This window comes from Cynara cardunculus (genome assembly GCF_001531365.2).
Source record: "Cynara cardunculus var. scolymus isolate 2C chromosome LG 15, CcrdV1, whole genome shotgun sequence".
NCBI lineage: Eukaryota > Viridiplantae > Streptophyta > Magnoliopsida > Asterales > Asteraceae > Cynara > Cynara cardunculus.
In genome coordinates this window covers 18,937,100-18,952,980 of record NC_037542.1, presented here as the reverse complement: position 1 = coordinate 18,952,980, position 15,881 = coordinate 18,937,100, and the positions used below count along the sequence as shown (strand labels likewise).

The following is a 15,881-nucleotide window of genomic DNA, read 5'->3' as shown; positions in this document are numbered from 1 at the left end:
TTCAAATCGATGGTGGTCGTAGGTGGTTCAGAACGGTAGTGGTCAACGGTGTTTCAGATTGGTCATCATTGACGGTAATTCAGATCGGTGGTGGTCGACGGTAGTGGTTGTTGATGGTTCAAAATGTGGTGATTGATGGTGGTTTATAACAGTGGTGGTTTAGATGAAGGTCATATGAGTTTGGGTAAATCAAGTAAAGAAAATGAAAATATTTTTGTATTTTTGAGAAAATGTGATGAAATAAAATTAATTTTTTTCTTAATTGTGATGGAATGACCAAATCCATGAATAATGGAATGTGCATGGTTCAATTATATTTCATAGGTAAACCAAACGCTTGAATGAAATATTGTCAATGAGATTTATCATTCCATTCCTTTAGATTCCGTCGGAATCATGCGAACCAAACGCCGTCTTAGGGGCTGTTTGTTTACCTCTCAATAATTCAATTACAAGGTGAATCTTGTTTGACAAAAAAAAGTCTGTCATGATTTTGTATCTTAGAGTTCTCCGAACCATTCAACATCTTACTTTCATTATAAACAATTACCAAAGAACCATATTTAAATCTCTCTCCATATATATATTAAAGAAGAAACCACATGCAATGACGTAGCCTCTTTAATAATCTCTCAATTCTTCGTTTTTATTCATGTATAATTTTGTGGTACATCTCTATGATAACCTCTCTATTAATCTCTCAATTCTTCCTATCTATTCATGTATAATTTTGTGGTACACATCTATGATAATCTCTATTAATCTCTCAATTATTTCTCTCTGTTCAGTTATAAATTTGTGAATGCGGTTTGCATTTTTGTTGATTTGAGGTGTTATTCAATAAGACAAATCATAGTATGAGTTTTTGCTTATGTAAACATAATATTTTTTTAGTCAAAGATATTCACATTAAAGTTGGAATTATGTAGGCATATGGAGTTTTTGTGTGTGGATAAAGTGACATATGAATCCGTGAAGAAATAGTGTAACATTGTTTAAGAAAAAAACATCTCAATTATTCCTCTCTATTCAGTTTTTGAGGTGATTTGCACTTTTGTTTATTTGAGGCATCATTCAATAAGAGAAATATGATATGAGTTTTTGTTAATGTAAGTATAGTATTTTCGTTTTTTAATTTGAGATATTCACACTAAAATTGGAATTATACAAACATATGAATCTCTCTATTAATCTCTCAATTCTTTCTCTCTATTCAGTTATAATTTTGTGGGGGTGATTTGCATTTTTGTTGATTTGAAGCGTCATTCAATAAGACTAATCGTAGTATGAGTTTTTGCTTATGTAAGTATAATATTTCGTCTTTTAGTCGGAGAATTCACACTAAAGTTGGAATTATGTAGGCATACAATTTTATTTTTATTTTTTGTGTGGATAAAGTGGCATATGAATCTTTAATGAAATAAGATAACATTGTTTAACATAATAATCTCTTTTAATCTTCCAATTCTTAATCTTTATTCAGTTTTTGTGGATGTGATTTGTTTTTTTTGTTGATTTGAGTCGTCATTCATAAAAACAAATATGATATGAGTTTTTGTTGATGTTGATCAGTCTATTGTGATTTTTTTTTTCCTTTTTTAGCATTGAGCTTGGAAATTATTTTATAATATTTTTAATTCTTAAGGAAGAAACCAAACATAATGAGGTGTTATTCTCTAAACATTAGAAACTCATTTTTCTCTTAGATTTTTTATTTTTTAAAATATTTGATATATGTAAAAGACTTTTCCATCCCTATATTTAAAATATGAAATTCAATATAATACATATATTTTATTTTACATAATTTTATTTAAACTTCTATTTTCAGACTTTTTTTATAAATAAACCAAACTATGAACAGTCTAAAATAAATCTAAAAAGCTTGAACAAGTCAAATGAAAAAATAACAAATCAATCRRACTCTTATATATCTAGAATGATCATAATACTAGCTATTATTTTCACTTTATGCAATCGCATGTAGGAAAAATTTGGTTTCAATGAGGTTCTTGACCAATGTTGCAAATGAGTATATCATGAACTAATATAAGAAAATTATAAAAATATTCAACAATTATATCAATGTAAATAACAATACAATTATTGCTTGGTGAATATAAATATTTTATGAGAATATATGTAGAAGACAAATTGATATGTATTATGGTAAAATAATTCTCTTAATACACCCCATGATTATAATTAATATTTTCACATATTTTTTTTATGATTTTGAACCAGTCACAAAGTTTGATATAATAAAAGATTGATATATAAGACTTAATAATTATACACACATATATATATATATATATATATATATAATATTAAAAGAACAATCAATAATGATAAGTTAGATTCATATATCAGTTAATATTGATTCTTATTAGTTTAATATATAAATGTGTTTATCGACTCATTTAGCTAATTTCAGTAAATTTTTAAAAAATTTATCGTTAATCACACAACGCACGATATCAAACACTAGTTTACATATATCATAAAAGTCTTTTAATCATCTTACATCAAACCATTCAATATGGTTATATAATTACAAAAATGTATTAAGCTTTGATAAATTTATAAAATACATTCGACCAAAAGTCAATTGAATTAGAATGCGGAGGAGCATACGTATATATAGGTAGGACCTGCAGTTTTCACCCGAAACAAGTGAAGAAAATGGTTCAATTTCACGAGCACATAATCGCCGATCTCCTTGAAGAACCCAGCGACGGCGGCGGCCTGGTTGTTCTCTCTTCCGGCCTTGGTATGCACAAAATTATTACTGCTCTTCTTCACCTGCACCACCCATCCGAAGGTACTCTTCTTATCCTCTCTGCATCCCCATCCCAGAAGCACTCCATCCTCACCTCCCTAAACCCTAACCCTAACAATGAAGTTACCAACTCACCGTCCGAGATAACTTCCGACCTCCAGGCGCATCACCGTCTTTCCCTCTACTCCTCCGGGAACGCCTTCTTCATCACTTCTCGTATCCTCATCGTCGATCTCCTCACTCGCCGCCTCCCTACCTCTGCCGTGGCCGGGGTCGTCCTCCTTAATGCACATTCTTTGTCGGAAACTTGTACCGAGGCTTTCATTGTAAGGATTCTTAGGTCGTCGAATAAGAATCTTTATGTTCGTGCCTTTTCGGACAAGCCCCATGCCATGGTCTCTGGTTTCGCTAAGGCTGAGAGAACGCTTAAGTGCTTGTTTCTGAGGAAACTCTATCTGTGGCCCAGGTTTCAGGTATGGAAGTAATTGAGTTAGTACCTAACATTTGGAACTTCTGATTAGCCAATGCTTTTCAATTACATAATCGCTCATTTTCGTTTGAATGTTGGTGATTTTAGTGTCATCTAGCATTTGGTGTAATTGTGATTTACTTGAGATTAATTAAGGTGAAGAGGCAAATAAAATAAGTTAGGAGGTGCTGAGTGTATGGTCACAAATGTTGCCCTTATTACCTTAAATCGTCAAAGGGGGCACCCCTTGCAGGGTTCAGGGCAGCGCCCTGAGGTTTATGGAGTCTAAGAAGAGTTAGACAGAGAATTTTAGTTTTAGGATGGTTCAGACCGTGGAACCAGAGCTCTGGACCGTGGAGACCGTGGAATTTGACTAGAGCATTCAGAGCTTTGGACTGTGGAACCAGAGCCCTGGATGTTGCTTATAATTCTGATATAACTGCTCCCATATCTTATCCGTTAACAATTATAACTGCCACACAATTATATTTTAACCGTTTTAAACCGTCCATAACCATCGATCTCTCATATAAATACATAAAATGTGATCTGGTTAATACAAACCCAGATTCCCCAACAGTGTAAAGGTTGTTTTTAATATTTCGAACTTTAGAAACAAATTTTTGGTTCAGTATACTAGGTATATCCAAAAGACATGCATGTGCTCAAGTCGTCATTTTGAGGAGATGGGATGGTTGTGCATAACAGCGGGTGAGACTCTTCTAGTTCTTGAAAGAAATTAGCCCAATTGAAATTTTTTTATGTACTTTCTCAGGTATATGTATCAGAAGACCTAGAGAGGTATCCACCAGAAGTAGTGGACATCAGAGTCCCCATGTCTGCATACATGGTGGGGATTCAGAAAGCGGTGATAGAGGTCATGGATGCTTGTTTGAAAGAGATGAGGAAGACTAACAAGGTTGATGTGGAGGATTTAACTGTGGAGAATGGTCTGTTCAAGTCATTTGATGAGATTGTTAGGCGACAATTGGATCCAATTTGGCATACATTGGGGAAGAAGACTAAGCAGCTTGTTTCAGATTTGAAAACGTTGAGGAAGTTGTTGGATTATCTTGTTAGGTATGTCTATTGATTTCAACTTGTTAAGTAGCATTTGTCTTATGAATACTAGAGAATGATAATCAGTTAGTTTCTGTTAACTGTTACTGTGGTACTGCTATTCGAAGCCTGTTTCTATGGCTGATCGTTTGGTATTTTTGTTCTCCATCTTGTCAGTTTTCTATTGATGCATTTACAATGATAAATTACGTTGAAGAGATCTAATTTTCCAATGCTTTTATTGTGGTTTAGGTATGATGCAGTGACTTATTTAAAGTATTTGGATTCGTTGAGAGCATCAGAGAGTTTTCGCTCTGTATGGATATTTGCAGAGTCCAGTTATAAGATATTTGAGTATGCAAAAAAACGCGTTTATCACTTCGGGATGTCAAACGGTGAAAATTTGACTGCTCCGGCTAAGAAGAGCGTGAAGTCCAAGAAGAGGAAGTTGGATGATAGTAACAAGGACCAAGAAGGTGAGGATATTGTACTCGGTTTGTGTATATTAGTACTGTAAAGATTCTTATGCCATGTGATCTTGTCAAGCAAATTTTGATATTTTATGTAGCTTAAAATGTTGATCTTGTATACGTGTTATATTCTTTCTAGCATGAAGCCTTGCTACCTCAAAAGTGGCCAAAATTCTTTATGATCTTTCTAGAATAGGTAATGTTTCTTACTATTTTCTAGTCTGTATAATCATTTTTGTGTGCAAATGTGTAGATTCTCTGGTAAAGGATGCCAATAGTAGGGTAATTTTGGAGGAAGTCTTGGAGGAGGCACCAAAGTGGAAGGTGTTGCGTGTGAGTGAGTGAGTTCCACTTTTATTCTGATCATTGAGATCATATTCTTTCATTTTAGGATTTTGCAGATGTTATCTTAAAGTTATGCAAGAATTATATAGTTCTAGTTTAAGGTAATTAGCAGATTTATTATTAATTTTGACTTCTTCTAGAACTTTCAGTTTTCTGTGTTTGTTGTATGGCTATTGTGACCATTGGCTAAATCTCATGTTGACCTTTTTGCTTTACCTAATGCAGGAGGTTCTCGAAGAAATAGAAGAAGAAAGACAGAAGCAAGCTACATCAATTGATGAATGTGTTGTTGAAAGTGCTCAAGATGATAATGGCATTGTTTTGGTTGCCTGTAAAGACGAACACTCTTGTGTTCAGCTTGAGGAGTGTATCACGAGCGACCCAAACAAGGTTTTCCTCATCATGTGATATGATTGTTACACGTACATGATTTATGAGATTTTTTTACTTGCTGCTTTTTGTTGGTTTGTTATAGGCTAAATTTTGAAAGCTTCAGGTGGTAGCACAGCTGACAGTTGTGGCTGTTTGGCATGTTAAAACCAAGCGTTTCCTTTTGATATTTTGATAATTTGCTCTGCGGTCACCATCTACAAGTATTGTTCACACATATGCATTGATACAAAAAACGTCTTTTTCAATCTAGCTTTGTGTATGATACTAGTTGGTAGGGTTCCAGAAACACCCAGTTAGGACGGTTTAAGCAGCCACCTAGGCCCAAGCGTTCACTACTGCTTTGATTAGTTAGGGCCTCTTAATCGATTGCCTAGGAGTTTAGGGTCTTACTGCTTCAGTTAGTAACTAATCATCGAATTAAGCATTTCAGTTAGTTGAGGATCAATCAACTTTCCTTGCATGAGTTCATCAATTGCTTTATCTCAAATTGATAGAATGTTTTCAATAGTTTCAGAGTAATTTTATCAATGCTATAATGAAAATAGTCATCTTCAGAAGCAACTGATGAAAACAATATGCTATTGAAAATGTTGATTATCATAATTCAAAAATTAATTATGTTTTATGTATTCATATGAATTGCTTATGCTTATGTTGAAGAATTTGCTTAACCCCCTAGGCAATTAAGCTCTAGAAGGGATAATGGCAGAAAATGACAGAATCAAAATCAAATTGTGAGAGACCACAGACTTGAAATTTTATAAAGACAATTCCTAGTTGGCGTCAAGAGTCATTCAGATGTGCTCTTTTAACCCTTTGATCTACAGCTTTTGGTCATGTTTGGTTTTTAACCACTGGAGATCCTAGCTCTTTTCTGTTTGAATTCAGACCTATGGACCCGTTACTAAAATAACTGGTGATGTTGAGGCATATTCATAAAGAGAGAAATGGGAATGAATTGAAATACTCCCCCTTATAGTTTCCATGGAGTGCTTGTGTACTTCTGCGCCCTTAAAGCTCAGATGTTGAAGAGTTAAAAAGGGGAAATTGAACATAAATTAGAGGATAGAAAAGGAAAACTGTAGTAATATAGATGAGTTGATTGCAATTTCATGTGTTCTGTCTGTGAGAAACTTAAATTATGTTTGCATCTTTTTCGAGGTTCAATCAGAAACTATTCGGACTTTGCACTTGTTATTTTGTAGACATGGTCTTTTGTTTTTATTTACCTTTTCTGGTTCCAACTTTCATTCTAATTTTCTTTGCATGTATGCCTGCTTCTTGTTAAGGTCATGCGAGGAGAGTGGGATAAATATTTGCTGAGCAAAGTGCAGTTGCATGCCTTACCAAAGCGTAATAAGAAGAAACCCCAAAACACTAAAGGTTTCGGGGTACTTGACGGAGTGCTCCCTTTGACACCTGGAAAGAGAGTAGAAGGCAATAGTTTAGTAACACAAGAACATGATGCATTACTAGCAGCAGCAACCCAATTAAGTAAGCAAGCCCAGAAAGGTATAGAAATAGTGGACGATCCTCAAAATTGTGAGGTCAAAAAAGGAAAGGGAAAAGGGAGTTCGAAAAGTAGAAACAAGAAGTCCTCAAGAAATGCCTCCTTAAAGAGAGGAGATGGAAACAAAATTGAGGCAGCATTGCTAAAAGAATCTGAGCCCTCTTCTAAAAATGATGGCAAAGAAGTTGAAATTAATCCAGCTAGCGATCATACAACAATTGGCACAAGTGTTCTCAAGAAGCATGTAGAAGGGGCTGATGTTGAGCAACCGAGGAATGAAAAACGGATTCCTCCAGTGCATTTTTATGCCTATGAAAGTGGTCAGCAAGTACTTGACGTTTTGAAGCCATCTGCAATTGTTGTTTACCATCCTGACATCGCCTTTGTACGAGAAATTGAAATATATAAAGCTGAAAATCCCACAAAGAAGGTGAAAGTATATTTTTTGTTTTATGAAGATTCTACAGAAGTGCAAAAGTTTGAGGCTAGTATACGCCGCGAAAATGGAGCATTTGAATCCCTGATTAGGCAGAAATCGATGATGATGTTGCCAGTTGATCAGGTTCAGTTATTCTGCCCATTTTCTTGAAACATTCGTAACTCTTTTTTGTGTTTGTAATCTTATCTGGTCTCTTAGTATCTTCTTTTATGAAACTTTAACATGCCACCATGCATAGATCAACGAAATTGAGTCAGGAATTGCTATAACTTGCAGCAGTCTGTATTGGGAAGTCGATGGTGATATTTGCATAAAGATTTCAAGATTTCCAATATAGGTTTCATATTAGAAACATTTCTCAATTAATCGAATGACCATCTTCTATTTTAGTACTTAATAATAGTTCCAACTGCAGTATTCATTTACCTATTTATCTGTTGTTCTCTAACTTGTCAAAAATATCATCAGGTTGCTCATGGCCTTGTTCGAAATTCTGCTAGTGAGACGGACTCTCCATTGAAGCAAAATATGGTAACTAGGAAGGCAGGTGGACAGAAGGAAGCCGACAAAGAGATGCAAGTATGCAATCTCATTCCTAGTTTAACCTTCTCTTTATTTTTTTACGAACTATTTTCTGTTTGTTTGTTTTTGTCGATTCATACATGTCATTTGATCAACAATTTTTTCTCAGTTTGACAAATTACAGTATTGAACATGGAGAATGTCATTCACGTATTTACACATTTACATTGTCTGTTACAGGTCATAGTGGATATGCGGGAGTTCATGAGCAGCCTTCCTAACGTTCTTCATCAAAAGGGTATGAATATAATACCGGTTACTCTCGAAGTTGGAGATTACATTTTGTCACCGATGATATGTGTGGAAAGAAAAAGCATACAAGACCTTTTTAGTAGTTTTGCATCAGGCCGTCTTTACCACCAAGTTGAAATGATGGTCCGTTATTACCGGATGCCTGTTCTTTTAATCGAGTTTTCACAAGACAAAAGCTTCTCGTTTCAGGTAAACACTTCTCACTTAATCTAATTATCGAGAGCCAAAATGTTTTCTTCTAATAAATGCTAAATCTTGCAGTCAACGAGTGAGATTGGCGAGGATGTCACGCCCCATAATATTATATCGAAGCTATCTTTGCTTGTTCTACATTTTCCTCGTTTGCGAATTGTATGGTCGCGTAGCTTGCATGCAACTGCGGAAATCTTTGCTTCTCTTAAAACAAATCAAGACGAACCTGATGAAGTTAAGGCAACGAGAGTTGGAGTACCTTCAGAAGAGGGTGTCGTGGAAGATGACGTCAGGTATGCAAGTAATTCATCGCTTCATTTGCTTAAAAATACCATATAAACAATATCCATTTGTGAATATTTGGTTATTACAGAGCTGAGAATTACAATACTTCTGCCATCGAGTTCTTGAGGCGACTACCAGGTGTGACGGATTCCAACTACAGGGCCATAATGGACGGGTGCAGCAGCTTGGCGGAGGTTGCCCTCCTTCCGGTGGAGAGACTCGCTGAACTAATGGGCAGCCAGAAATCCGCCAAGATTCTCAGGGACTTCCTCGATGCCAAGTATCCGACTTTGCTCTGACTTTAATCACTGCATTTGTTTGTTGTACAATATGGTCTTAAAATTAAGTCTTGTTCGACCGAATCCAGATGCTAATTCAGCAATAGGTTTGGTCACTTGAGCTTTATAAAACCTCCATTGCTGCAATGGACTCATTTGGTTTTTTATCGCAATAAAAGAAGTATCATACAGACAATGGTTTTGTGATTTTGCAATACTCTCTTTCGATTGTTTGAATGTCTGACAATTTTTGATTATTGAAGAGTGAAATTGAAGTGATATATATAATTTTCATACAATATTTTGGATTGGATCAGTTTCATTCATTGAGATATTACTTATCCATTGGATCAGATCAGATCGATTCAATATTTTCATACATTTTTCAGTTAATTAATCAAATGTTTCAACTAAATATTCATACATTTTCTTAATTTATTAAAAATCACTACGTATAAAATATCAATTAAAAAATATTGTAAAATGTTAATAGTTATATATAGATAATAATTGGATGGTAGTTGGGTGATAATTGAATGGAATGGTCATTGAATTGAATCAGTTCGGTTTTATTGGATTTTAGAATGTCATCCAATAACTGACGGATTCAATTTGGATGTTAAAATTTTGGATCCGATTTGGTCCAATTACAATTGAAAATTCATGTAAAAATGTATTTTGTATAGTTTCTCTGGCATAGAAACAACCGTATAATTTTTCACTTGATTTTGGCATTGTGAGTGCCAAACATTTTGCCCAATCTACTTAAACTTAGATAGTACTCTTGCATCTGCCATAGATTGGAACAACGACTTCTTTTGAGGAAGAGGGAACTTATCATCTGCCAGGGATTGGAACGACTTCTTATGGCTCGTATCATGACGAGCTGTGCTTATTTGGAACTTGCATTTCGAGCACCCAAAATGCCATGAAAATTGACCAAACCACGAGATCAAACTACGAACCAACATGACATAAATGATGCAAATATGACATAATAAATAAAAATTCATATCAGAAGCCCAAAAGCCAATAATAGAAAACACTTAATAAGTTCGGTGTATTGGAACTATTTATTGTACCACTTGCCACCGTCAAATTTATTTAAGTTATGTTTTTTAAAATTATTTGATTGGACCGTGTTAGGTACAAACTGCATAAACTTGGTTTGGTTTGAATCATATGCGATATGGTTTACAGTTCAATTTTTTTTCTAAAGTTATGATTTTACAATTATCTGATTTAAAACGCGTAATGTATAAACCGCATGAATGATGTGCAGTTTTTTGCAGCTTGAAACATATGCAATACGGTTTTTGGTTTCACAAAATGCTCAAATTGTATATAAGCTACGGTTTATGCAAAGATTCCTAATTTAAAACCTATCATTTTGATACATAAATTTGTAATACATACAAACATGGAGAGAAAGAAACATTCACTTTTAAAAAACTTTTGCATTCGTTCATGTTTATACTGAACATTAATTCTTACAACGGAATTTGCAATTGCAAGTAACGAAATTATCACAATGTCCGGTAGCGTATGGATCAACATAAGATTTGCATGTCTGATCACACTTGTCGTTGTTGCAAAATCCCGGAACTATTTTGAGCTTTTTGTTACATATCGGAATCTGCGCCATGAACATCTCTAATCCTGTATTCATGTAATTATTATAGATTAATTGCTTTTAATCTACATCTTATTAACTAATCAGTTTTTTTCTTCCCGTTTTGTCTATTAAAACTTGTTTTTAACCCCCATTTAGATAAATAGTTCATTCATTCTAAAATAAATGTCCACAATAAAAAAACACACGGGTTTTTCGGATGCGTAATTATTACACTTTTTAATTTAAAAAAACAATTTTAACCTTAATTATATAGAGAAATATTCTCCATTTCATAATTAAGGGTAAAATGGGAAAGTAGACCATTACTTTTTATAATGGACACTTATTTTAAGATAAACTAAAACAGTAATATAGACATTTATTTTTAAAAATAATAATAATTAAATGTAAATAGGTTAAAAGGAATTACCAAGGAAGCTCACAAGCAAAAAGAGGGTGAAAATGGAGATGTTCTTCATGGTTGACTTTTGATTTGTGAGATGTGAAATTGTAAATGGCATAAGTTGAATTTATAAACACCTCATTCATTAATGCTATTTATTGTATGGTTGTATGCTAGATATACCTACTATTACTTATCCTAATGTTTTAAATACTGTTGTTACTTATATTTGGATCGGGTAAAGACCAGTTTTGGATCAGATTGGATGCAGATGAAAATAAAAACCAACTAACCAACCAGAAAAAAGGCTTGAGTTGGGTCTCTTCGGTCTTCCATTCTCCTAATTCGTTCGGGGAAGTGAGATAATTTGTTTTCTTTGGGGCTCGAGAGATGGAATAGATAAGCCCCCCTCGCCTGCTGGCCGGGCGAATCTAAGTTCTCTTCCGGCTAGTTCAGCCAGATACCTGTTAAGCAACCTCTAAAGCAGCTATTTCAGTTCCTGTGTCTATCGCTATCGTCCTATTTTCTCTCAATTGCCTCTTTCTGTGCAGCTTTCTTTATAGGGATCCTGCCGACATGCCCAGAGGCGAATCATGATCCTCCGGGCGAAGCATCTCATGGCACACCATTGATCAAGGACGGAAGTCATACAACCTAGCTTCGGAGTTCATACATTTTGAATGCTTTCGGACGGCGCGCTCCTGCCCTATCTATTCGCATGCTGGCGGGTAGTGTCAGGTTACAGTAAGTTCACAATATCAATAAGAGTGAGAAAGTCAGACGGATTGAGTATAGGCTCGACAACCAGCCCAGGTCTTTCTGGGCAGGTCCCAGATCGGTCCAGGGACCAACCCTATTCTTTTAACAACTTTTGTTTACGCAAGGATGTTATAAAAGCTTTTACGATTATTATTTTTGAAATTAAGTATTGAAATACATTTTAAATATCAAAAAATTCTTCAAAAACTCAATTTTTTATAGCTTGAAAAACAAATCTTGAACTTTTTGAAATATAATTTTGTAAAAGTGTGAAAATTTGATCTTGCACATATATCGATCTTGGAATAGGTCCTGAATGTCTATAAAACTTGTAACGGTCCAACATAATTTATGACTCTATTGGTTTTGGGGCAGGTTGGACCCAGTTTAACCATCTCTGTTTTAACCCATTTAATTTAAAAATATAAAAAAAAAAATAGTTATTTTGTAATTGGTCCCCATACAAAATGACTATTTAAGTCATTAACCCATATAATAATTATAATTAGTTAAATATAGTTGTTTATCCATTTTTTTTCAATGTTAGCATTAATATATAATAAGGCTATAAATTACATAACATATATTTGCATGAGGTTTTCTTTTTTATGGCTACAAATTACAAGTTACAAGTTCATTTGGTTGAGTTGAATTCAAGTGAGTCCAACTTAATACCTACAGTTTGAAAATTTTACAACTCAGTGAGGTATTGAATGACTTGGATTGGCTGAATGGATCAGGTTAGTTGGGCTGTTGTGCATCCCAAGACACCACATTTGATAAAAAAAAGTTGACTTTGGGGTCGTTTACCAACCACTTATCTGGTGAACGCTTATCGATAAAATTCAACACTTTCACTTACTAATCGGGTAAGATTATGACTGTGATAAGAGTTGTCGTCCTCACTTACTTGGTAAGACTCTCGGTCCTTGTCTCGCTTTTACCGGGTAAGATTCTTGGTCCGTGTCATATTCATCCGATAAAATTATGTGACTTGGTAAACACTTACCGTAGTAAGCGTTTGGTAAATGCCCCTTAGAAACATTAAGATCAAAAATTGTAAAACTGATTGGTAAGACTCTATCGCCACGAGTGTTGACTTGTAGATTTGTCTTTTTCAAACAAAATACATACATATATACATATGTGCATACACGTCCACCATGACATCGGTCCTATCTTGTTGAGATGCTAGCGAGAGTTACGAGTGAGTCGTGTTTGCGAAGAAGCAGCTGATGACGATTCATTTGAGTTTCTTTATTACGTCGGATATGAATACGAATGCGAAAAGGTATTTGGAGATGACTTTAAGATAATTATCGTAATAGGACAACTTACATGGAAAAATACCACACATTAACTTGATTCCTATTTTGGATAACGTACTTTCAGAACTTTCATTTTGACATCTAACATGTAAAATTTTAAATATTTAAGTATCTAGGTTACTGATTAAAGCATTAATCGGTTACTATAGTGATGTAACAAGTGATAAAATGAAATTAAGTTAAAAAAAAATGGGTAAAAAGTAAACTTGATGGATCGACTATTTTGATATTTCTAAATTATGACTAATAATTAAAAAAAAAAGAATAAAAAAAAGAAAATAATAAAATAGATAAGCCCAAAATTTGGAAACCCATTAACCCAAATTGTAGAGAGAGAGAAAAAGGAAGGATGGGTGCAATGAGTTGGTGGTGGGGAACACGGTGGTGGTGGATTACTGGTGGAGTGGTTGGTTGTAGTTGTACTACTAGTGGGGTGGGGTGGGGTGCACACCACACCCCCCGCGCATTCTAGCATCACCCTCGTCATCCCCCATCATCACCGTCCACCCCACCCGGTGGTCCTCTTCTTTTACCACCTACTTCTCCCTTTCCCCCTTCTTCAAACCACCGCCAATCTTTCTATCCTTTGGATCTTGATTGCTTCAATCTTCGATGTCCGCCACCGCTACCGCCGTTTCTGCAGCCGAGAAGCCTGTTCGGAGATTCCCACCGCCCTGCTGGACTCAAGATGAAGCACTAGCACTCATCCAAGCCTACCGGGAGAGATGGTACGCACTCCGTCGTGGATATCTACGCACCGCCGACTGGGATGCGGTTGCTGAAGAGGTCGGCAGGATATGTCCCGGCGCGATACCGCCGAAGACATCCGCCCAGTGCCGCCACAAGATGGAGAAACTCCGACAGCGTTACCGCGCCGAGAAGCAGCGGGCTCTGTCGTTTCCCGGCGGCCAGTTCTTATCGACTTGGTTCTACTTTGAAGCCATGGATTCGATGGAGAAAAACGGTAACGGATCTAATCCCGACGAAGAAACACAATCCGGTAACGATCTCAATTCTTCCTGTATTAAAATTGTTTCTTTGAAAAATAATCATGAATCGAACACGATTGTTGATTCGGGTTATGGAGGTTTGAATCCGGGGCGTGGGATTCGATTCAAACCGGTTGCAGCTGATGGCAATTTGGTAACGATAGCAACTAGGTCAAACAATTTTAGGGTTTCTAATAATTATGCTGCTCAAGAGGAAGATAATAATGATGAATTCGAAGATGGGTATTATGTTGAAACTCCAATTGGTAAGAATTTAGGAAGAACCCACAAATTATCTTCACAAAATTATGCAACAAGATTCCAATCCGATCATCATAGCAATGATGGAGTTCATCTCCACCCATCCAATTTTCAAGATCTAGAACATTCAGGAGTTAGACCTAGAAAATTTAGCAAAACCAGTTCTAACTCAAATCATGGTTATTGGAACGAAAACGGGCAAGATCATGATGACGTTCTGGGAGAGGATGAAGTCTGGATGAAGAAGCCGAAAGATCGGTCCATGGATTTTAAAGAAAAGTTGGGAGATCGAATTGATAGGAACTCAGGCCACCACTACTTTGATAGCGAAAATGGTTCGAATGAGTTTTCAAGAGAGAAAAGAGGGATCAAACAGGATGACGACTCAATCGGGCAAATCGTGTCATCGATTAAGCTTTTAGCTGATGGGTTTGTGAAGATGGAAAAGATGAAGATGGATATGGTTCATGAGATCGAGAAAATGCGAATGGAAGCCGAGATGAAACGCAACGAGCTGTTGCTCGAGTCGCAAAAGCAGATCGTTGAGGCGTTCGTTAAAGGTTTAGCTGAGAATAAAAAGCAACAACAATGACAAACACCAACAGTGATCGATCAATTAAAGCAAAAGTTTAAGGTTTGGTTTCTTGAAATCTTATATTTATTTATTTCTATATATAGATATATATATATATATATATATCATTGTTCATGTAGTTTTTATTCATGTTTATGACCATAAGTGACATAGAATCTGTACTAACGTTATATCGTCATGTGAATAAATGAATCCGACTTATTTCCGGTAATATACTTGTATTGCGTAACTGTGGCTGTGCTAACTCAACCGGCCACCACCACTGCAATGGTGGTTGATGGTGGTGGTGGTGGCAGTTGGTGGCAATTTCCATCGTTGATTTAGATCAAGTGCAGTCATAAAAACAAAAGCAACGATGGATGGCAGGGTCGTCTTGAGCGGAGTAGCAACGGCCGGTGGCGTTAACGTCGTTAAAAGCATGATCTACTTTACAGATGAAGTTGCAAGCATTGCAGTTAACAACTTGATGTTCTTCTATGCACTCTGCCGCCGTTACTCTTGTCGTTACCTCATTATCTGTTCAAGTTTTTATCATAAGGTTTTGTTCTACGTGATTTTTTTCCATCAAAAGTATAGTAATTGTTTTACAATATGTTTGTTTCATATATATTCGGTTTACAATGTGAAGCTTTTCATTTGTATTTTTTGTTTCACATTATGAACTGAGTACATGTGAAATGAACATGTTGTAAAACAAATATATATTAATTATTACGTTAAATTTTAACGACAGATAAGAAAAAATTCATATGAAATAACACATGATAGCAAATGCAGAGCACATAAAGATGAGAAATAATAACCTGTAACCATAAAAGTTAGGAGAATAAAGAGAGAGATCGCAGAAAGGTTGTTCATGTCAAATTATTTTGGAC

The 15,881-nt window shown here is 35.4% G+C and overlaps 2 protein-coding genes across 6 annotated transcripts; both read left to right on the top strand.

The window, feature by feature from the left end:
- The first annotated feature begins 2,685 nt into the window (after positions 1–2,685).
- On the top strand, positions 2,686–9,269 carry LOC112527124 (DNA repair endonuclease UVH1). 3 transcript variants are annotated; one of them, XR_003070721.1, is made up of 10 exons: positions 2,686–3,255; positions 4,027–4,331; positions 4,563–4,786; positions 5,034–5,113; positions 5,351–5,515; positions 6,808–7,590; positions 7,936–8,046; positions 8,230–8,287; positions 8,385–8,490; positions 8,563–8,649. XR_003070721.1 is itself a non-coding variant. In XM_025137554.1 (10 exons), the coding sequence occupies exons 1-10, from the start codon at positions 2,686–2,688 to the stop codon at positions 9,075–9,077; spliced, it is 2,934 nt and encodes a 977-aa protein (XP_024993322.1). In that variant the 3' UTR covers positions 9,078–9,269. The 3 variants fall into 3 exon arrangements, 1 of the variants encoding a protein (XP_024993322.1); XR_003070720.1 differs by having other exon boundaries at positions 8,382–8,490; XM_025137554.1 differs by adding an exon at positions 8,867–9,269 and having other exon boundaries at positions 8,230–8,490; positions 8,563–8,786.
- A 4,263-nt stretch (positions 9,270–13,532) lies between these two features.
- Positions 13,533–15,581, top strand: LOC112527931 (protein FIP2). 3 transcript variants are annotated; one of them, XM_025138791.1, is made up of 2 exons: positions 13,533–15,045; positions 15,373–15,581. In XM_025138791.1, the coding sequence occupies exon 1, from the start codon at positions 13,774–13,776 to the stop codon at positions 15,001–15,003; it is 1,230 nt and encodes a 409-aa protein (XP_024994559.1). In that variant the 5' UTR covers positions 13,533–13,773; the 3' UTR covers positions 15,004–15,045; positions 15,373–15,581. The 3 variants fall into 3 exon arrangements, with proteins under 3 accessions (XP_024994559.1, XP_024994560.1, XP_024994561.1); XM_025138792.1 differs by lacking the exon at positions 15,373–15,581 and adding an exon at positions 15,303–15,372; XM_025138793.1 differs by lacking the exon at positions 15,373–15,581 and having other exon boundaries at positions 13,537–14,161; positions 14,615–15,209.
- Positions 15,582–15,881: the final 300 nt, after the last annotated feature.